This window comes from Buteo buteo, chromosome 10, assembly GCF_964188355.1.
Source record: "Buteo buteo chromosome 10, bButBut1.hap1.1, whole genome shotgun sequence".
Lineage (NCBI taxonomy): Eukaryota > Metazoa > Chordata > Aves > Accipitriformes > Accipitridae > Buteo > Buteo buteo.
In genome coordinates, this window is record NC_134180.1 from 24,227,302 (window position 1) to 24,251,289 (window position 23,988).

Genomic DNA, 23,988 nt, shown 5'->3' on the forward strand with positions numbered 1-23,988 from the left:
ATGTATATCGATATATTCAGATATCCATACAAATAATCTTAAACACTGGTGGAACCCTTCTAAGTAAACTGATAGTATCACGTTACCTTTCTGCATATTATAGAAATAAAGTTACACATTTGAATTATTTAACATGATACATTTGTTTATATAAGCAAGTATGCAATGGGGAAATAGAAGACCGTTGGATGCTGACCTGCAATTCAGCTATTTTTCTGCTGTGGTATATTACTATTTTAATATTCAATATATATTTTCAAGTCAGATCCTGAAGTTCATATTTGATTTTTATTCACTTCTCTCTCTGGTACAGTCTCACTGATACCAATTTCAACTTCCTGAATAAGAAGCAAGTCACACTCAGCAAGGACTTAGGATCTTGCCCATGGGTTCGGACTCACCTTTTTGCTCCACCTGCTCATTAAGCATAATCATGTTTCCCGATTTTTGTTTCAGAAACTACCCAGGTTTGGGCCTTACCTGGAACAACGCAAAAAGATAATAGCTGAGAACAAGGTTAAACTAAAGGAACAGAGCACTGCTGCTGTGCTTCCCGAGAAAAAGCATTTCTTTCCGAAGAAGCCCATTCCAGCAATCAAGGTAACAAAAATACATGCTTACGCATAAGAAACGATCAGCCATCAGGCAGTTGACATGCACAGTCATTTCTAGCAGTTTGAGTTGGTTATTACTGCTTTTAAGCTTGTTAGAGGGCATCAAAGACAACTATTTATGCAGACTTTCTAGCTTTTAACCAAAATCGATGGGAAATGATTTGTGATGTACATGTATAGGTATTTCCCTAATGTCATTTTTCAAAATGAAGTTATTCAGGCAGTGGAATGGTAATTGTAGAACAAGACATGGGTAATGCCTTGAAGAACAAAGTAGAACTGTTAGGAATTTCTTGCAGTTTGAATGCTACAGTATGAGCTCAGTTTTGCATGATACCTTTTGATTACTTGCGATGTGCTAAATACCTCCATCTTTCATGTAGGATCAATGGAAAAAGTTGGTGTGCAGTACATATGAAAGCTGTGTCATAGGTTTTCAGACTGAACTTTTAAAGCTGGAGAATGTTTGTCTAAGTAGCTGATCCACCATCTACAATGAGTAATTGTCAAGGTGAAAATAAAACCTGTGACCCCATCTACTGCATAATCCATACATTGGAGCTTTTCCCTTCCCTTAGGTAGACAATAAATGTCAATAAAATGAAACATCAGAAGCTTATTATTCTGGGTGTTCACTTTAGACCTTACTTTAACTTCATGTCTGAATAGGAAAAAGAAGCAGGCAATTTATTTTTTTTTAAATCAGGATTCTCCTGTAGGGCCTTTTATAAAGCAGTGTGAAAATTTTATCTGTTAGGTTTGTTGACTGTCTTCCTCATATATGTGAGAATATCAGATATCTACAGATAGGTAACTTTCACTGTATGGTCAGACCTGTAAGAATTCTTGCAAAAATAAGGCCAAAGATAAAATACAATACAAGCACTGGCTCAAAGTTACACATAATTCCCAGTTTACCAACATATGCAGTATTCCAAGCTAACTGGCAGAACTGCAAAACCAGCCAAGGAGAAATTTTGAGTCATCTTTCTGTCTAAGTTAGTTTGCCACTTCTGTAGTCCCCTCTCAGTTTTTTGGACTGCTTATTTTGGTTTATGTCACACTATTGAAAATCACTCCCTTCCTCTTGTGCTGAGATTCCCTTCTTCATGTATACAAAAAGTTTCAAAGAACAGCAATCTACTCTTTCTTTTTCCCATTATGATGAGCATTTTCAAAGCCTACTTGACCTCAGAGGTTTTATGGTTCTGTTCTCTTTGCAGGGAGAGTATTGATGTAGGGAAAAAGAGAAGGAAGAAGCAACAGCCAATAACTGCATTTTCAGTGAGATAGCTTGCTTCTGAAAACAGCAGAAAACCAAAAAACTGATACCATCCAAAAGCAAATAAACTGAATGAAGGAAAAAGTTTAACAAGAGAAAAAACCAGACATAAAAACTTGAAAAAACATAAATAAAAAGATGAGGTCAATAATTTATCAAGCCTAACTCCAAGTACAAAAGCAAAAAAGAACCAAGTAGTAGGAGATAGATTAAAAAAAACAAAAGAGGGCCTACTGCAGGGAAGAGGAAAATTAGTTCCCCAAAACAAAAACTTCTGTTTATAAAGACTTTGAATACTTCTATGTGGTGTCTGTGCAGAGCTTCTCAGCCAGAGAAATCAGGTTAGCATCTTTCTCACACCTTCATTTAAACGAAACTGAAAAAGACTGAAGCAATTTGAAGAAAGTAGGAACCACCAAAGCTGATTCTGGACAGTCTTTCAGTCTGACCATCTCTTTAGAAGGGAATATTTTAACCATAATGAGAAAAAACAGCAATGAGAAATGCCCACTAAGACATAGGAAAATACCTGTGTTTTTCTTGAAGTAGGGAACTTACCACTACAAAGGAAGATTTTAATAAAGTTTATTAATAATAGATCCATCTATTGTTATATTGTGGAGAAAATCTGCCAGGAAGATTCAGAATACACATTAAGGAAGCTGAGTGAAGCTTAATGAAAAAAGGCAACTTACCTGATACCCTTCCCTGATCAGGAATTCTTGAGAGAAGAGAGGCAGAGGAGCTCAGACTTGAGTGATTTATTTGTAACTGTCCAAGAATTATTCACATTTGGAATTACAAATCTCAGACCGTCTCCTAGCAGTTCTGTCTTGGATGACCCTCTAGACAGAGGAGAGAATATGTTCTGTTAGTTCAGACTAGGGTATCGGGGGTAGGAATGGTCAGCTCTTATAGCTAGTCCCAGCCTAACTCTAGTTCTCTGGAGCAGTGAAGAGGTATGCTTGAAAACTGATCAGACCTGAGAGGTAGCTGTGCTTGAAAGACCTATGACCCCTGCTTTGGCTGGTTGTATTTTTGGAGGGTTGCTGCAAATTTCCTCATGCCTGCCCAGAACTCCCTCATCTGTCTAATTGGCTGTTGGGTTGGTGATATGTAAATTCCAACATTTGTTTAAATTCCACATGCTGCCAAAATGACTTTTTTTATAGATTTTAAAAACCCTCTGTGATTATCCAAAATCTAATTTAATTTTTGGATGGCTTTTCCCATGGCTTTTCTCTTTATTTTCTATTTTTTTCAATATTAATTGAAACTGCATACTTTGATATTCAGCAGAGTTGTTTCTTCTTTTCTCACTTGTCTGTAATATCAGAATTTCTGCCATATGTGGATATGTGCCCTGGATCTTTTCTTTTCAGTTGCATCTTTGTACAGCTCCCATACATGTATTTGCCTTCCTCAGGTTACCTTCTTATTACTTTCTTTCCTTATACATTCCTGTGGTTTTTTCCTAATAATTTAGTCCTTTGTCCTTCAGGGTCTATACCATAATATTGGGTCACCATTTATCTGCTTATTTATTTCTTCCGTTTTTTAGTCCACAAGTCTTGCTGTAGAGATTGTCCTGTTTGGTAGTTTAAACATTCTGGCATAGCTCTGTTTGTCAGCTTAGCTAGGGCATGACATGTTGTTCCACCTGTTGGAAAAATATCCATAGAGATCCTCAAGCTTAAATTCCTCATGTTCAAACTATTTTTCACCTTTGTGTGTACAGATATCTTTATATATATGCAAGTCTTTTTATGCTGATGCCGTAAGCACCCAGCTGGAAGCCAGCACCTTGGGAGGTATCTAGCCACATTTAGTCCAGTGCTGTGCTTAATCTATAAAATCCCCTTGAGAGGTGAGGAATATTGATCTAGGCACAGCACTATTATGCCGTAACAGTGTACCATTTGGATCCTTCCTAGCGTATATCTGGGTCGTTCACCATGAGTAGTTTTAGCTTGTGCTTGCCTGCCTGGAAAAGACCATATTGTAATCTTCACCGTAAACATGGAGCTGTTGCATATTTCAGGTGGAACTGTGCATGTGTTTCACATAATTTATAGGACTCTAAGTCTGCTTCTCCCAAGTATTTGCTCCAACATGAATCACAGCAATAATCTCCCCTGCAGTAGCCCATAATGACCCCTTCTCTATCACAGTACCTCAGAAAATATTCTCATTACATGTGACAGTTTAAGCAAATTTAAGTTAGTCTTCTGATATGGGGAGAAATCCTAGAGTCCAAACCTCCTCTTTCCCTCCCCGCTCGGACTGTAGAAGGACTGCCTCAAGTGGTTCTGCAATAGAATATAATAGAATAGAATAGTTGCATTTGGAAGGGACCTACAACAATGATCTAGTCCAACTGCCTGACCACTCCAGGGCTGACCAAAAGTTAAAGCCTATGATTAAGGGCATTGTCCAAATGCCTCTTTTTAAGGCACTGACAGGCTTGGGGCACTGACCACCTCTCTAGGAAGCTGTTCCAGTGTTTGACCACCCTTTTGGTAAAGAAATGTTTCCTAATGTCCAGTCTAAACCTACCCTGGTGCAGCTTTGAACCATTCCCATGCATCCTATCATTGGATAACAGGGAGAAGAGATGAGGACCTCCCTCTCCGTTTCCCCTCCTCAGGAAGTTGTAGAGAGCAATGAGGCCACCCCTCAGCCTCCTTTTCTCCAAACCAGAGAGACCCAGAGTCATTAGCTGCTCCTCATAGGACATTCCTTCCAGCCTTTTCACCAGCTTTGTTGTCCTCCTCTGGATGTATTCGAGTACTTTAACATCCTTCTTAAATTGTGGGGCCCAGAACTGCACACAGTATTGAAGGTGAGGCCACACCAGTGCTGAATACAGTGGGATAATCACCTCTTTTGACCAGCTGGTTATGCTGTGTTTGATGTGCCCCAGGATGCGGTTTGCCCTCTTGGCTGCCAGGGCACACTGCTGACTCCTATTGAGCCTGCTGTCGACCAGCACCCCCAGATACTTTTCTGCAGCGCTGGTCTGCAGCCACTCCTCTCCCAGTTTATACTTGTGCCCGGCGTTACTCCATCCTAGATGCAGAATCTGGCATTTGGACTTGTTACATTTCATCCCAGTAATCATTGCCCAATGCTCCAATCTGTCTAGATCCTTCTGCAAGGCTGCCATTGCACTAGCAGCCTGTAAGAGGAAGGGCACTGTGCTACTGTATGTAAAACTGGAATGACTGTATTCCAGATCATGGCTGATTAATATAACAGCACTACAGTATCTTAACATCTTGCTAGTTTGCTTGTCTCTTGTCAGGACAGCACATCAAGCAGAAGTTTTCGAGAGCTGTCCATGGTGTTTCCTACTGCGTTTTCTCTTGCAGCTTTCTCTTGTCTAGAATGTATCTGTTGGCAAGAGTAGCAAAAGTTACTTATTTTGATATGCTGTTCGTCAAACTGCATTTTTTCACCGTGATAGTACCTGTTCAACTAGTTTTATAAAATACCTATGAAGTTCCTTGGGTTTTCTTTAATTTAGTTTAAAGTAAAATCTGTTTCAACTCTATATTCTGGTTCAAATCTTTTTCTGAAACACACTCAAGCGTATTAGACAGCATCATATCTAAACCAGAAAATTGAGACCCTTTGCTCTGTTAATACTTTGCCTTATGTGAACATTGATCATTGTATTCCAGCTCTTTATTTTGTCTTTGTTCAGCCAACTTGCAATCCCACTTCACAGCTACTTAATTTCAGAACTCTGTTGTGTCAGGCCTGTGTCAGAGGCCTATTGAAACATAAAATTTACCAGTTGGGTTTTTTTTTTATTTATTGCCTCACAGCCTTCATAAAGAATGCTGATAGATTCACGAGGCATAATTTTCGTTATAGAAGCCATATTGAATTATGTAGTAAAGGTTCATTTGAGTTATTTTGTAAGTCCCTCTTTAGCTAGTACTGCAACTGTTTTACTTGCTTTACTGAAACAAGAGTTAGAGGTCCCTAAATCCCAGAGCACATTTAACAACCTTTTTAACTATTGGCAAAGCATCTGTAATCTTCCAAAGTAAAGTTAGTTTTAATGAGATTACATATTTTTGTTAGCCACTTTACTGTAAATTGACCTTGGTGATGTACCCTCAGATTCTGATGACTTTTTCTTCTTTAATCCATAATTTTTTTCCCAACATTTCTTCTTTTCATCTCTCTCTCTCTGACAGTACCTCACCTTTATTACCAAAAAACAACAGGTGGAAGGCAGGTATCTCCCTAATGGAGATAAACACTGGTACAGAGAGTAATTTACTTTCTTTGCAACATTTCATCCCCTTTCTGTGCTCTCCCTGTATCCTAGTGAGGGCACTTCTGCACAGCCCCTTGTTCTTTCACAACCTATTGAATCCTGAGAACTGCCCAAACACCCCATAAATAATAATGAACAGATAGAGTACTTGGGATCAAGCACACAACTTTGCTATATAAATGTCAGATGCTTGTTAGGAGTTTTTTATATTACTTGGTGGTGAATCAACTTCAGCATTTGTGTCATGGTCCCTCGGAGACCTGAAAACGGAGGTTGAGGCCTGTCCTTAGGTCAGGCTGCTATTCATAGAATCATAGAATCATTTAGGATGGAAAAGACCTTTAAGATCATCGAGTCCAACTGTCAACAGGTAGACCTCTACTTCTGGTAATCTAAAGATTACCTTGCTTTCCTTACCTGCTGTTGCTGTCAGCTTCAAGTGCACAAAGTTCCTTGTCATTGAACCTTTCTCCTGAACATGGTGTGACATGCAAAGTGTCTTATGGTGACTCAAAAAGTGCAATAAGAGGACATGCATGTGTGTTCCCTTTGAACTTGCTATGTGAGATGCAGTACCTGCACTGTGTATGGCTTTCTAATGATCTAATGAGAGGCCTGTGATGATCACCATCTCTAGAGCACAGTATGGCTTTTTACAGTGTGGTCTGTATGAAGATGGACACAGCAGGTCTACAAGGAGCCATACCTGAAGCATGAATTGTATTTACAAATGCAGGTTTACCAATATGATGGCTAATGAAAAACTAATCACCATACAATGTTTGATATATTAACATTAAAAATGCAGCTATAGTAATAAAAATAGCATTGCTAAAATAATATCCTACTGAACAGATCTGCTCCTTGTGTATACTTAAAATCACATCTGCCTAGCTTAGTGACAAAATGAATTTTTTTTCTGTACTCATTAGTAACATAAAACTAATGGATTCTGCTCTGATTCTCTCCATAGCAACTGAATTCCCTGCCAGTTCCAGTTGCAGGACTACATTCCTCTCCCAGTTTGTTCAGTACACTTTTGTTGAGAAGAGTGGGACAGCACAGCAGTAATAAAAAGAAGCACTCTAGGTCCCTGAGATTGCAAAGGTGTAACTTAGGACAAAATTTACCTTCCAGGTTCGGTTTTTGTTGGTTTTTTTTTTCTTATTGCTGCTGGTAATGCATGAGCCAGAAAGAACACAGCTTGACTTCCAGAACCTGGCTTCTGTTTTCAGATCTGGCAGCTGGCAAATATACCATTATACTGTAAACAGTGCAAATTTGATCCGGACACCATTGAGATATACCAAGTGTGGAATCCCATAGTACCATTTTAGACGGTTGCTTTTTGGAGTGAAACTGCACTTTAAACAGTGAAAGCTGATTATTTCTTGCTGCACTGTTTATTTTGTTCCAAACATTTATGATTTGATGGAAACAAGAAGCTCTGAGATAGCTTGAGATGCTGTAAAAGACTGCACCTGCAAAACATCTTTTAAGTACCATTGCTTTTTTAGTCAATAAAGTCTTGAAACTTTGCAAATGAATAAAGATACAGTTTTTGCTTGAGAGAAAGAAGTGATTAAAAGACACAACACCCATGAGTGTAAATGAACAGTAAATCATTGACACAGTCTTTTGAAATCACTTTCAGGCCTCTAAAATGCCATCATCCTCCCTGTTTGGGACTCTAAGTCCCCAAAAGTATATTTTGTGAGCTGTGAGAAGTGAGACTTGGTTACAAATTCAGAAATCACCGTATCATATGCATTGTTTTTGTTATTCCCTTTGTAAGTTTGTAGCTGGAAAAATCTATTTTGATCATGTTCTTCTAAGCAACCATTTCCCAAGCTATCTCATGCTATCCTAAACCTTGCACTGTCTTCCTCCTGTCCCCCAGCTGCTTCTCTGGAAGGCCATTAACCACCTCACTCCTTTTTCATTTAAAAAGCCTTTTCTAATTTCCAGCTTTAAATTTATTCATGGCTGGCTTATAATCATGTATTCTTGTGCCAACATTGTCATTTAACTTAAATAGCTCTTTCCCTCCCTGATGTATACATAAAGAGACGTCATATTCCTGCTCTGCCTTCATCTTCCTAGGCTAAACATCTTGTTAGGCTCTTTTTGTCCTCTCTCATAAGCAAGGCCCTCCATCCCATGATTATTTGAGTACCCCATCTCTGCAACCTGCTTGAGCTTTGTGGGTTTTGTTAACATCCAAATGATATTTAAAGAATACAAATGTGAATCCAGAACCTCCCTGAGAAAATTGTTAATTACCTGTGCTCTGTAAAGTCTGCTTTTGTTAGGTTAAAAAGCCCTTTGCTATCAGGAATCTCCCCATGTTGATACTTTTACAACATGAGCAGGCAGTGGAAAGCTACTTCATTGTATATTGTACAGGTTTTACATAATTTCTTCAAATTCTTCAGGACACAGACCAGTACTTGCAGATGACAAGTGCATTTGTGACATATAGTGGAATGTTTGGGGGCTACACAAGAGAGGCTTATAGGATAATTAGTATTGCTGGGGGCAGTAGATCACACACAGACACATGTATTTTGAAACCTGTAACAGGTTTGATACAGACAAGCCTATATGAGACTTGAAACAAGCTGGAGCTGAATTCTACAACTACAATTTTTCAACTGATAAAGACTGCAGAAACCTGAGAACTGTAGCAACCTAAAAACTGCTGAGCAATTCACAGTAAATCCATGAACTTTTCTGAGTAAGACATGGAAATGAAAATACAGGAGTGTGAGCAGTTCCTAAGAGATCACATTTGATTGAGTTAGTTACTGTAACTCATCAGTGGAGGCACATTAAAGGGCTGTGTGTTCAAGTCTAGTCCTTTGCAATACCAAAGTAAAAAGTATTAGCTAAACCACTTTCATAGTAGTTAATCGACCTTTTACAGTGGTTTAAGCAAACAGATTTTACTTCAAATTTGCAGTGAATTTGGACCATGCACATAATCAGCTTGCACAGCTCTATTGATGAGTGCTAATTCATTAAGCTGTGATAACTTGCTCACTTACAGTCATCTGTCCACACTCATCATGCTGCCTTTAGCAATATGCCATAGCTGTTTTATGCTGGAAGAGCATTAATGTTCTCTGCATGTAGCTGAGAAGAACTGGAAGGCTTTTAGCTTTGAATGAATGCAACTAAGGTATTTCACATGTCAGCAGCTTAGGGGTTTGGCAGAGAGAAAACATTTGAGTGTTTTTGGAACAAGAAAACAGTAGTTTCCCTGTCCTTCTTCCTGGGCTTAGGATATGGTTGAATTTCCTACCTCAACAGTCATTAAGAGCAACTTCATAGTTCTACCACTGCATCCAGCGAACAAATAAATTTCTTTCATTGCCTAAAGATGCTATTGTAATTTCAGTGCTGAAGCCCAGGTAGGTCTCAAAGTTCAAACTTCACTGAGATGAATGGGACTCATTCATTCAGGAAGTAGAGCTGTTGCAAGTTCTCAGCAGGCTCAGGAAGACAAGGTTGGACCCATTTTTGCATTTAATTAATGTAGCAGAGCTTTCCTTTAGAGCTAACATTGATAAAGCCATATTACCCTATTGCTCTGATGTGGCATAGGAATAATTAGGGATGCTTAGTTTGTTTGAAAGTAAGGCTGCCCAAAATAAGATATGCAATGAAAATTTAAGTTACTGTAATCCAGTTCTTCTGCAACGAGAATTGAAAACAATATATAGAGCATTGTATGTGATTATAAATTATACAGGTTAAATATAGCATACTACTACACACTTAAAATGGTTGCTAATAATTTCTGAATAATTTTTTTGACTGATAGGAATAAGGTAAGTATTGCTTCTTCAAAAAATATTGAGAAACAGGATACAAAAAGAAATCCTTATCATGTTTCTTGGCGATGCAAGACCAAAGGTAAACACTTTAAAGCTTATAATTCTGGGCAGACTTTTCTGTGTCTTGTATTTGGCTTGATCCTGAGCATTTTTCAATTGACTTGGATCAAATTCCGTAATCAAAATCATAAAGACTTCTTGGTTTATTACAGTAGAATGGCTTTGAAGCCAGTTCTGCTCTCCTGTTACTCAATGAGATTTCTCTAATACTTAACGGTTATACACCTTTTTAAAGCAAAAGTAAAATGTATTGTTGCATCACATAACCTTCATTTACTAAGCCTAACTTTATCTTAACAATATAGAATCTTGCACATAAAATCAAGCTTATTTTGCAACATGGGAACTGTTGTAGAAGAATGCTTAGTAAACTTACAAAATATCCAGGCAACCAATACAGTGCCACAGGATGAATCTTTTAAAATGCAGTCATGTTCATAATCTATGCTATACTTCCACAAGTTAAACTACTTTAACTGAGGGATAGCCATAGTTCAAAGGACGTGGGACTTGTCCCATCTCTCCCATTGACTCAGTGAAGCTGAACTGCCACTAAACTGTGCAGTTTCCCTTGATGTAAAGTGGAAACAGTTTGCATCAGGTAGGTCCCCAACAACTTCTTTTAGAGGGAATCTTTTCCTCTAGTGGTACATACCTATACATTGTCCTGCCATATACCTTTACTTTTGCAGCACAGATGTGTTAGGTTGATGCCACAAATTCCTTACTGTGGAGTTAACAGAACTGAATCAAGATTTGCAGGATTAGACCCACAGCTTACTTCTGTACAATATTTGCAATAAACTGACGATAATGTCATTTGCACATTTTACTAAAGAGAGAAAAGCAGTTATTGTTCTTTCTGTCAGTTTAGTTGATCGTGCCCCTTTCTTTTCTTGCTGTGAGTTCTTAAATCTGTGCTAATGAGAAATGACCAAGGATGATCTGATTGTTTGTAGCATGTCACTCCTGTTTTGTGCTCCATTTTGTTCCTTGAAGTTTCACACAATAATGGCAAAACAATAGCACACTCAAATCAAGTACTAAATGTGTAACCTATTTGTAGAATGTGTTCATATATGAATATATACTTCTAGTGCTGCCTACATTCAAAATGTGCCTGTATGGAGCATTCTTCATATTTTACAGGAGGTATGAAGGTCAGCAACTTGGAAATTTATAGGAAAAATCCTAAACGTCATCACAATGCGTGGCCAAATCTTCCATATTAAAGTACTAGAGAGTGCTCCTGTGCAGCTATAGAAACTGCTTAGGTATCTTCTAAATGAGTCGATAACTTTTTTTTTCCCTAGGATGTAATTGGAAAAGCACTGCGGTATATTGGAACATATGGTGAGCTCTGCAACACAGAGCAAGTTGTGGCTCTGATTGACGAGGAAATGTGTATCAACTGTGGCAAATGTTACATGACCTGTAATGATTCTGGCTACCAGGTAAGAGCACAGCTGTAATTAGCAGAAAGGCACAATGAGTTATCTTTCTGCTGCTGGGAAGAAAGAATCCACCTTCTGTTAATGAGCAGGTGGGAAAAACAGATGTCTAAAATATTGGATTCGAACCCCAGCATGCTCCCAGGCTGTGCCGCACAAGCCCTGCCTGCCCTGCTGAGTGTACCACATCTCACTGGCTTGCTCTAGGTCACTCTCCCAGTCTCTCCCTAACTGCAGGTGGGAAGGGGGATTCTTTTTTAAGAGGAAGAAAATGAAGGAGACATAAGTCAGATAGCAGTAAATGCAGTTCTTTGATGGTTTTCAAGTACATGAGGGAGAAAGGCTAGAATGCATCCCTTCTCACTAAGGGGATGTGGGGAGACAAAAGCTGTTCTTATTGCCAAATGCTTTTTAAGAAACCTAGTCCTTTTTCCATCAGCGTAACTGAACTTGAACTAATTCAGGTTTCAGGCAGGTGGGTTTCTGTTTTGATCTTGATTGAGGTACAAATCCTTTCTCCAGGATAGCTGCCAGGCTTTAGAGCAGCAGGTTGAAGTTTGCAGAAATCATTGTGACCAGAAAATAGTACAATTTTGAGGAGGGGCTCCTGTTTGCAGCAAATTATTTCCTTGATTTCTGCTCAGTATGGTAACATCAGTTGTATGAAATGTATCAGCATTTCTACTTGCCATTCCTTGCCATGTCCACTGGAGCTGATGGACTGGTCTGCACTAAAAAGGAGGACTCATGTTCTTTTAGAAAATGAAAATATGGTCTAGCATAACCTCCATGGAATCCAATATGCAGCAAGCAATAATATCTACATTAATTTTTCCATTCATCCCAGTCCGAGAATAGTTTGTCAGAAACAAATACTTTAACTGAGCACCAAGTTTCCTCTGAAAACCATGACCTTTTGTTTATCCTTAATTCAGTCTAATGAATAGTAGGTCTGATGAATTTAACCACATACAGTCAAAGAAAGAAGTCTTCCCATGTAAAATCAACCCCTGCAATTAAAACAAGTGTGTCAGAGCAAAGGTAGACATGTTTTTTCCACTGATACGAGAAAATTAATACTGCATTATACCAGATTAGATTACTGCAGTAGCCTTTTAACTGTCTAAATTTCTTCTTGACACTGCAATCTTCACCTCTTCTCCTTCCATCATATTTCCCAGTGAAGGTGAGGATGTAGCCCTTGGAGAGCAAAAGACTGTGTTTGTATTTAGTAAAACGTTCTTTTCTATAGCTGGAAAAAAAAAAACAGCACCAAAAGAACCAAAGTTTAAAACCCCAGGAGGTTTTCTAAGCACAAAAAAAAAGTGGTTTTGTCCTTAATTAATTAAGGAAATTGGAAGGAAATTAATTGCAAAGAATTGCAAAGCATTTCTTAATTGCAAAGAAATCACACCTCCCCCCTTCGAAGTAGCATCTGCTTTGTGCTTCTCTTTGTTTCAAAAATATCCATACTGCTCTACAGATCTATCACCTTGTAGGACTCCAATAGAAAAGCTTTCCTTTAAATTTAAAGTTAGCACTGTAGTCCTGACTTCCTCTCCCTCTTTGAACTCCCTTTCAAGATGTGCATTGTTGTTAGGCAGAGAGGAAGGAGTCCTTCTTAAGTACTTACAAACCAAAGCTCTCTTTGTGCTCAAGCTAAACTAAAACTTTTAGATTCAGAGCAGTTAGTACCTACTTCATTCATGTCCTTGCTGGTTGCTACAGTAACTTCTGTGCTTTCCTAGTAGTGAAACCCCAAATGCAGCAAATCTGCCTTTGGAGCCAACCTGCAGCGCCACCAACCTAGTACCAACCATCTCCTCCCTAGGCTCCCCCAGTTGCTAACAGTGGTTAGGGAGATTTGCTAAGGCACCACCACTTGTTTGCAGAGAAGTGAGAGTTCAGCTTTCAGGCCTGATTTTTCCTTCCTAAGACTCTTAAAAGTAGATATTCAGTGGGGTTTTTTTATTTTTCACTTTTCTAGGCTTGCTTCTTAGATATTGAAGCTTTTGCAGTTGTGTGATGCTTTTGGTTTTGCTTTTAATTGCCATTTCCATTATACCAGGAGCTTATTTCATTGAGACTGCAATTGTTATTTCACATTCAAATACACTTATCACTCTAATTGGTAATGAGGATTCACTGCATGGAAACGTGAGAGCTAAAGCAAGCTCTGCCTGCCCAAAACTCAGATATCCCTTTCAAAGATTTGCAAAGGAAAATAATCATACAAGGCACAGCATGCTGTTTTTCTCTACTATTCATTAAATTAGATTGTTTATGCTGTGCTGAAAATAAAAGTCAAAAGAACACACTGTGGCCAGCGTTGTGTCTGCCCTGAACCAATAACCCTAGCAAATTGCTGTCTTACGAAATATTTCCTTCACATGAACTAGAAATATCCCTCTGGGAGTTTAAACATTATGGGCCAAACTCCTCCTTTTGTAACCAGCCCTTGTGACCCATGAGCTTTCAGTGAGATATAATTTGGCCCATATTTCTAATTTTAAAGTGTCAGGAGGGGGGGTTGTTTTGTTCCCTGCCAGTTGAACAGTTGCTATAGCTGCAGTGCAGAATCACACCAAGATGTCTCCAAGTGCTGTAGCACAGGAAATGCAGACACTAAAATGGGAGCAATTTTGACCTTTTCTGTGAGTGACATCAGTAATGTTTATTCCTGTTCACAGGCTATCCAGTTTGATCCTGAAACCCACCTGCCCACAGTTACTGACAGCTGTACAGGCTGCACCCTGTGTCTCAGCGTCTGCCCTGTTATCGACTGCATCCGCATGGTTTCCAGGACAACACCTTACAAACCAAAGCGCGGGCTGCCCTTAGCCATGAACCCTGCGTGTTGAGGTGATAGGTCCAACAGCTAATGTGAACTTTACACTTGTTTGATGCAATTGATTTGCTTTCTAATTAGTCCTTGAAAATCTACTCTTATAAAAAAAATGTAATATTGATAGCCATTACAATGAACACTGTGTTTTCCAATTATTCTTTTTACAACAATTAAGTTTTGAAATTACAGAAAGGCAGCAATTAGTCAGTCATGGCTGTCAGTTGTCCACTATTTGAAGTGTAACTTTCTCTTCACAATTCATGCTGTAATTTCAAAACTTCTCTATAGAGTCTTTAATCTCTGTGCATTTTCTGGCTGTAAATATAATTAAGAAAGCATTTTTTGATGAACTACAAATCAATGTGCAAGCTAACTGTTTTCAAGGAGGCATTTTGTAATTAAACATTACATTTAGTTTTAAAAGAGTTTCTTAGAAGATGTAATTAACTACATAGCGTTCAAACAAAGCAATATGGCTTCTATTTTTCTATGGGAAGAAATGAAAGGGAGTTTAAAATAGAATTTAAGAACTGGATTAATCGCTTTCAAATACTACAGCATATGGTAGTGTATTTTTATAATCCTTTCTAATTCTTTCTCACACTAGTCACTTTATAGAATAAATTTGCTGTGCACTGACACATGCTGGACGCTTCAGATTTGTGTGTTGCATGGGTAGCTTGATCGTTACTTTTCCCCCCAGTGAACACTCATAACATCTCTCTAAAAACAGTTAAACCAGCTTATTATGAAGTCCAGGTTGCATCTCAGGATTCTGAGATGTGACAACATTTTTTGCTCCAAGCTCATCCTCTAAATAACTTTTTAATTGTGCCAATTAAAGCTCCAGAATGTACACGTTACAGGTCAGAGATCTGATTATGTGCAAATGGAATACACACCCTGCAGACTGCGTTTGCCAGATACAGACACGTAGGGCAAACTGGCAAGATGATTTCCCCCAGTGCCAATTCTTCATACTTATTGGTTATGTATGGTTATAATAGTTTCACAACCAAAAAGAAACACAGATTTGTCTTTCTTGCTAAACAATATCTCAGTTTTAATCCATTTTTCATTCACAGGAAGAACTTTCTAATATGAATGTATTGCTGTCTGCTTTGCTCCACTTAAGAATATAAAGCCTTTAGTTTCATCATAGTAATAAATGATCTATCAATTCAATTTCTTATACCCTATATTGTGATCAGCAAAACTTTGATTAAAAATATACCCTGACTTTTGTTTCTTGATTTATGAATCGTGCACCGAATTATAAATAAATGTTGAAACTGACTTGGGTTTGTTTCTGGGGTTTTTTTTTCCATTTACCAAACAGATTTTTCTTGCAGAGCCTTGTCAGGTGGTTTTTCATGATCTCTAAGATTCACTCCAGGAATCATTAATGAGTTAATTCATGTGTACATTATTCCATTAATTGCCTACAGTGCAGAATGTAGCATGCTCTTTGCCCCTCTCTGGCACCTCTTTGTCTGCCTTTGACTTGTCTTCCTTTTGCATCCCTTCCCCACATGCACACACTTGCGTGCACACATATGTACACTGTGTCCCTCTAACATTTTGAAGTGTCATTTCATTAGTATCCTTGCTCCACCAACACTGTTTTGCTGACACTTTGGGCTTGCTTGATGAGATCCCTTGGCAGGCTCAAGCCTAGCGTCTCCACTAATAGCCTTCTCTTTGTACTTTAATTTTTCTCTTCATCATTGTGGATTTTTCACACTCAGATGAAAACAGGAACAGGTAGTCGTACTGCTTAGAAAATATTTGCCTGAAACTTCTTTAAAGCTCTTGGTCTTCTGGTAGTTTCTTCTCTTATGTGAACTATAGAGGACTCACGAGAAGAACGAGCTGGTCTGTGAATGTTAGGGGCAAAGTTTGTACCACGTACCGCTTGTACCTCTTCGGAGGAGCTGGCTGACAGGCAGCATGCCCTTAAGTGGGGCAGAAAAAAACATAAAAATCAGATCATCTGAAGGTAACATTTTATGTTCTCAGTTAGCAAATGCAAGGAAAAGTAGCTACTTTCTGCCAGGCTGTTACCATGTACTTCTTATTTTGTATCCTACCTACGATGGACCCTGAGGGTGAGAGGCAGTGTGTCACCTGCCACTGAACTGGCCAGCTTCTACAGGTCTTTTGTTGCTGCATCGTCAGACCTGATTACCTTACTATTCTGAAGGCATCACATCTGGTAGTGTGGCTTCTTTTAAATACAGGACAATGCCAGGAGATCTAATTTAAGTAGCTAAGCACACGTACATCAAAAACATACCAGCAAAATTAGAGCTTTCCCTAGGATAATCAGTAGTCGCAGGACATCCAGTATTCCCAAGTAGGTATAAAGTAATCTTTGGAGGAGTAAAGGCATTCTTGGTGAATCAAGATTATAATCAAGACTATAATTTGTTTACCGAAGAAGGAATAACGGGTTATATTATGCAGGTTTCTTTCTCACTACCCGCCCTCTCCCCCACTCTTGTTCTGTCAAGTCTGTTAACAGTTTCAGGAAATGCGTTCCCAAATGAATGTGAATACTTTCTAGCTCTGACAGCCAGCAATAAATCTGTGTGTTGCAGGAACTCAGAGAAATGGCCACATTTAGGTCTCCTGCAGGATTGTCTTTTAAGTCATTGGGGTAAAGCAAGGTGTAAACAGGCAAGGGAGAGAGCCACAAAGGACATGTTCCTGGATTTTATAGGTTTTTCACATCCATCTTGGGGAATCCATCCCATTCAGTGCATTCAAGAGCCAAGGAAACGAATCAGAAAAATCTGGTCTATTCTGCAAATGCTGTAGCCAGTTATTAAAAAAGGGACATGAATTTTCAAAGTGGAAAAGGTTCCAAATAAAGCTCATACATTTCAGTGATTTAGTCACACATTTAAGGAATTATGTATTATTAAAGATATGCTGGGCAAGATCCTGCAACCCTAGCCCTCGCAGTTTTTAGACATGTTGTCCTATTGATCACTATTATAAAATATTGTAAACTGTATTTGACAAATTAAATTATGATGGAACTGCCATAGCTCATCCTCCAGTAGCACATTCTTATTCACATCATATTCCTGAACAGAAAAAGCTCCCCATGTCAGTGTATGCTCTGCAGTCCAAGAAATACTTGAAAAAGCTGCCAAATCTGCTTGTGTGAATCCCAATGCACCCATACATGTTCATTGGAAAAAGACATGTTTTGCCTTGCTAACAGACTATACAGGCAGTTTGGTTTTTGGCCTCTAGGATGAACAGACATAATATTTCCAAGGCACTGGATTGGCAACGTTAATAGCCACATTTGAAAAATTACACAGGATTTTTAAAATGCATAATTTCCTGATTTTTAAATGAAATGTTAATCTGATCTCTTGGCAAAATTAATACTAGCCTTTGTGCATGAATCTGATGGGTAGCCTGTATCACCGGTGTTGAAGCCAATATAAATGTATACTGCTCCTTGCTCTGATGCTTTACCAATTGCTAGAGAAAGCCTTCTTTACAGATACCCATTTGCTCAGTTCATAAAATTTGTCAGGAGCAAAATGCAAGTTACCTGTCTAGACTTGCTGCCCCTCTTTGTTGTATCTTGGAGGACACGGCTTTCCACCATGTGGCCTCTGGGAGAGGTGACTCGGCAGCTGCAGGGTGGCTCGCTGTCATTTCTGCAGTCTTCCTGCCTTCCAGCATGTATTACTGTCACCTTTGGCTCCTCCAGCTTTGTTGTCTTTAAGCCTTTTATCTCAAGGTGGCACAAGTGATTGCTAGATTCAAGGCAAACTATCCAAAACCCAACTGTGCACCATCAACCCCATGCCTCATAAAACCACTTCGTTTAACACAATCCAAGACTGCAGCCTTAGAAATACAGTGTTAAGCATAGATATTTCCTATCAATAAGAAGATCCTGCCAACGTATTCTGTATGTATGTTTCATTATTTATCTACTGTAAGATGGGGTTGGGCATGTTGTTAAAATTTTATATTTTTCAACATGTTTCCTAGTAGAAAATATTTTTTCAGATAAAATATTTATTTTATTGGCAAAGGTTTCACTTCACCAGGCTGCTCCACTTCTTTGATGAACTGTGGAAGATAGGTTTTCATTGGCAACATCTGGCAACCTGGCAGACTCTCTCAGCAGCTGGATTGGTAACTTCAGAGTTGCTTCTGGGTCTTTCATATAATTAGTATGCTTATGGGCCATCTGGGTTGCTTCGTCTTCACTGTTGCCATTTCCTGTCTTTTCTGACAAACTGTAAGCTCTCCAGTTATTTCTCCAGGAGATCAGTTTTCAATAACTCCTCTTCAGGTTGGTCTGCTGGGTCTTGTGCAAACATCCATGCTGGCCTTGCCCAGGAGCAGAGACCCCGCTTTTATCCCTCCTTCTTTTTTTTGGAGGTCTGAATCTGCCCATCATGGGTTTTTTGTGACATGGGGGCAGAGCTTCTCATTGCTACCAAGCAGTGAAGCCAGAGGTTAGCTCAGCAAGTTGACACGTATCACATCTGCACAAATAAAGCCCTAAACAATTTCAAATCTTAACAGTAAACACATGTGTACACACGCACACATGCCTCTTCTAGTTTAAGCAAACTAAAGTTACCACAAGGAAGTGCAAGTGTTCATCTTCTGTAACAGACCTGCAAGTTGTTAAGCTTTACCTTGATATACCTACCTGGATGTTTTCAGACACCAGGGATGGGCAATATATGTTAATTAACTTAGACTGAGCACTGGAACAGAAGAAAGTCCTTCCTGCTGTGGCTCAGCAGCTGAAAACTGTAGCTGTTCAGTTTATCTATGCTTTGCCAATGCTAACATACCTCTGAACTTAGTGGGTTTCTTGTGCTGCTGCAGAAATACCAGCACTCTTGCATACACTCAGTATTGCAATGAGTACAGGGAAGATTTCCCGTGCTCCGCAGAAAGCTGCACCTTACATGGCGGGGCTTCCACTGCAGGGCCCGGCTATGGCGTTGCCTTCTAGCCTTCAGATGAGGAGGTTAGACAGTACTCGTCTGTCTGCATCACATGGACCTTTCCACATGTTTGGTAACCAGGGTCCTTAAGACAAGGGCAGCAAATAGTTTCAAGCTGTTGCTCACCCATTTTTGAGGTACTATGTAACATTCAGGAGAATCTTAATAAATGATTTTTCATAAAAGTTGACTAAAACAGTGGCAACCATTGATCTGCCTTGTCCTTTTTAAGACCAAACATTTTACTTCTTCAGCATCATGATACAGTTAAAGTTGCTCCTCAGTATTACTGCCTTCCATGGTGAGAGCTCTTTTGTTGCATTTCAGCCAAGAAAAAGGCAGTCAGTATCAAATGCCTCCAGTGGGCAACTCACACTGGTAATCGTTGATGAGTGTCACACACCACCAACTAGAGCTAATCATCATCCTAAAGGACATTTTTCTCACCTGTTTAGTCTGGAGACTACTTATTGTCACAGCTTTTACTTCTTATTGGAGACAGGTTTAGGCCTCAACACTGAAATCTTCATATTCAGTTGTCGAGAAATAATGTTTCTTGGGAATTGAACTCCCATTATCATGCAAATCAGATGGCCTGTAGATAGAAGTCACCCACTTTTCTTTTGCAGGTGCATGATGCCAAATTTTGTAAGTCTGAGTTCAGTGAGGGAAGTCAGTGCCTTCTGTTTCTCCTGTGGGTGTGCTATAGTCTCTTTTATTTCTTTTAGGCAGAGAGAGTGATGTGGAGTTTGACAAATCTCACTGTAACAAAAGGGAGCCAAAGTGAATGGCAGCGATTCTGTGCTGTGGCATAGGGCTCCAGCCTGATGAAAGCATTGGGGCTGGGCAGCGCCAGTGACCCTCCCTGGCAGCTCCTTTCCCAGGGAGTGCCAATTGTGCAGGGGCTGCCTCAGGCCCCTCAGAAGGGCAGAATGGGCGCTCCTCTTTCCTTTGCTTTGGCATAGACTTTAATAATAATAGTCTGTGCTGCTGGCAAGACCATGGGTCTCCCTTTCTGAGACTTTAGTGTTAAAACAAAAGCAAGCACTTGCAGGATTCCTTACGGAAGTCTTTAAGAATTATTATTTTTAAACAAAATCACGCAAAATGCAAGTGAAAGGAATATAAAGTCGATTTTCCAGAAGGTGAAATAGCTAGCAGGATGGTAAGCACAATTATGTTTTGGTGTCTGGGCTCGCACTGCAGTGATTTCCCATGCAGTCACCTGCTTCGTAACTGTAGGAACTTCCCATTGTAACACATTTGCTGGTTCACCATCACATGCAGTGCAGTCTTTTTAAAAAGAGCCCCACGCTGCACTCCATGGCTCTTTTCTTATGATTGTGCATAGGTAAACCCCTTTGATAAGTTTTATGAGGTGCAAATATATATGCTATTTTATGCTACTAGCCTATTTATGGGATTAGCTTCAGGATTTGATGCAAAAGCTTATGATATTGAAAACACACATCATTTCTTCTATTGTGGCTAAGAAAATCAGCTTTAGAATTAGAGAGACCTTGTATCTGGCATTATGTATAGCCCTTTAGCTTTTTAGCATGGCTGTTCCTTGTTGCTATAGCAACCAAATTAACCATTTCATTAATATAATGGAATAAAACACATTTATTCATTTTTGCACTTACAGGTAATCCACATTCAGCTTTCAGCATACTCGTCAAGCTGTGTCCCTTTCACCTCAGCCCCTGATATTTCCTAAGCATTGCCAAAGGGGTTTTATTTGTATTTTTCCTTGCTGGAGAGACAGTGAGCTGTTGTTTTTGAAGAACATTATACTTTTTGTAATTAGATTTACCTTCATTTCATTGGCTAGCTTCTGCTTAGCATCCCTTAAATGGAAAAGCAGACTTCACAAGCAGCATTCAGTGCAGAGAAGTGGTGTTCTTCGCATCAGAAAAGAATAAATCACTTAAAATAATGAAACCTCATGCCTGTGATCAGCTTGCAGGCTAAACTTGGCATGATGTGTTCTACTGTAAAAACAGTACTCAGCTATGTGTGCTGCCCAAACAGTCATGTTGCTGAACTGTGGTGTTAAAAGCAGATGGAGTGCTACACTCTTTGTTTACCTTGGTTTTAATGTTTCCCAAGCCATGTCCACATGTTGTAATAGTTATTGAAATAATAGCTTAATTAAAATAATATGTCTGCCTATCAGCAGAAGGAAGCAGGACTACTCCCTGTGCATGGCACAGGCAGGGGTGGTGTCAGCCCTGTTTGCATTGCTCTTCGCAAGCACTGCCATTCCAGGTGCTGCCCTTGTACTTGCTCCCTCCCCGCAACAGTGTGGCACCAGCTCTACAGAGGAGTGGGATGCAGCGGGGCTTGGCTGAGACCTGCACAACACCCAGCGCTCCACTTGGCGGTCTTGGGTTTTGGCCAGCAGTAACCAAAACGGGCCCCATGGTCAGCTGGAAAAGCTCTTCATAGTATACCGGTGCCAGGTAGCCGCAGAGGCTACGGTGGCAGGTAGGGTGCAGTCAGGAATTGGAGAAGCCCTCAGCTCTAACTTGCTGCCTGCCAGTGACAGAGGGGCCACAGTGCCCAGCTGGGTGCCAGTGATACCCCAGGACCGGGTCTGGTGGTTTTAGTCTTGCTTTGCACCAGTGATGTGACAGTGAGTACAACACGGGCTTTTGGCTAATATTTATCTGACTGTCATTCCAAAGCAGCTACCTGTGCAAAGTCACAGGCCAAATTTCAGCCCGTGGAAATTCATCATTATTAGCAGTTCCACATCTGAAGTCATTACAAATGAAGTAGCATATCTGATGTGGGTTGATTTTTTTTTCTTTTTCCTAATATAACTCTGAAGTTAGTAATGTGAAACTGAAGTTTTACTGGGAACAGAGCAGATGTGTAAAGGATTTTGAAAAATGAGTTAATTAACTTTGAAGGTATAAACCCTTTCATTAAAAAGACAAGGCATAGAAGTAACAGTACAATAGCATATTGCCTGCTATAAGACTGTTCATTCACTGCTGTTTGAGTGAATGTATAAATCATATAATCTACAAGGGCTGGTAGAGTCTATATCATTTGTGTGTGCCACCTTCCCTACCTGAATTAAATTTTAAGTGCTTCCTCCTAGGCAATTCATTGTGTAAGAAATGCCTGAAGACCCAGAAGGAAAAAGTTATCTAGCTGGCAAGGTGAAAGACTGCAACTGGCCCTGGACACAAAAGCCGAAGCACAAAGGCTCTGCGCATTGCAGACAGCGCTGGTGCCATATTCTCCTCCCGCCTTTGTTTCTCTTTGTGCATGGAAAGCATCCTCCCAGCTGCCTAGTCATACAGGACCAAGTTAATTTTAACATTACATATCATGATGTTGTAGGCGAGGAGTTTGGACTACTAAATGTTATGCTAATGCTAAGCTTTTGAATCAACGGTTTAGTTTGGGGCAACTTGTCATCTGGTGTAGGTTTAGCCAGAAGACTACGTTCTGTAATGATTAACAGAGTGCTTGTGGCTTCCAGAAATATTGCATCTAAACACCTTTTCCTCCCACGCAGAGGTTAATACTGGTACAATAATTAATATACATTACTATAGTTTTTTGCAAACGTAACAACTCTTTCTATCCTTTACTAGAACTTGGCACGCTTTAAAAATGGCAGTTGGGTACTTCAGACATTCAACAAAGACGATGGAGTGATTTTGGAGGGGGGGACACCCTTGGCTGCAACTCATTGGAACTCTTCTTGTCCAACCATAAGGAAAAATAACTGCCTTCAAAATAACTGTGTTCCAAACAAAGCAGAGGCCCTGCTGGCCCTCCTTTCCCCATTCCCATGGCGCAGAGACTACCTGGGCCCCTGCCCCCCCAGGTAAGCCTGTACCTGTGCGGCTGAGGAAACGCCACTCAGCTTCCAGAGCTGCCGCGCGACCTCATCGGCATCAGCCTCAGTTGTGAACCTCAGGAAAGCAGGTCCTTACTCTCAGTTAACCTCCCTTCATGTTCTGTAAAGCGAAGGTTAAAAACTTGCTTCCCGCTCTCCTGAGGACTATTCTAAGGTTGATGAACACTCGAAGAATGAGCTGTGTCTGCACCAAACTGGGCATTATTTCACCGTTTAGTGCAGAGCTTGTATAGTTCAGGTTAACAGCGGCGACTCCAAAGCTGAACACCCAAACGCGTACGGGAGGGCTGTTAAAGATGGTCTGTAAACGATGGGCACAACCCCTCCAAACGCGGGCTGTTGTCTAAGATCCGTTGCTTCCAACGGCCTCCGCAGCTGCTAACGGCTGCAGGGCAGCGCGGCGCGGCCGGCGGGCCGGGGCCAGCCCCGCAGAGCGGGGCTCAGGCGCCGCCGGGCCCCGGCACGGGGCACCCCCCGGGACCGCCTCGCGCGGCAGAGACTCGCCCTCGCCGCCGGCCTCCCGACAGGACCCGAGGCGGCCAGCTCGCCGGCTCAGGACCGGTAACGGCCGCGCTGGGAGGGGGAGCAGCTGCGCGGCGCGCGGGACTGGCCTGGCGGGAGCGGGTCCGCGGGCCGGGCTGCGGCGCGCGGCCAGCCCCGGGGCGGCGGCGGCGGCGGCGGCGGCGGCCGCGCCCCGTTCCCGCGCCAGAGGGCAGCGTT

The 23,988-nt window shown here is 40.5% G+C and overlaps 1 protein-coding gene across 2 annotated transcripts in view; it reads left to right on the forward strand.

Moving 5' to 3' along the window:
• DPYD (dihydropyrimidine dehydrogenase) overlaps nucleotides 1-15,676 on the forward strand; it is a 371,706-nt gene extending 356,030 nt beyond the window's left edge. Inside the window, exons 21-23 of one of the 2 annotated variants that reach the window (XM_075038929.1) lie at nucleotides 457-600; nucleotides 11,400-11,540; nucleotides 14,228-15,676. In XM_075038929.1, the coding sequence (XP_074895030.1) occupies nucleotides 457-600; nucleotides 11,400-11,540; nucleotides 14,228-14,398 (456 nt within the window). In that variant the 3' untranslated portion in view covers nucleotides 14,399-15,676. Of the gene's footprint in view, nucleotides 1-456; nucleotides 601-7,160; nucleotides 7,325-11,399; nucleotides 11,541-14,227 lie in introns of those variants that run through there. The other variant, XM_075038930.1, reaches the window with a different exon arrangement.
• The last annotated feature ends 8,312 nt before the right edge of the window (nucleotides 15,677-23,988 follow it).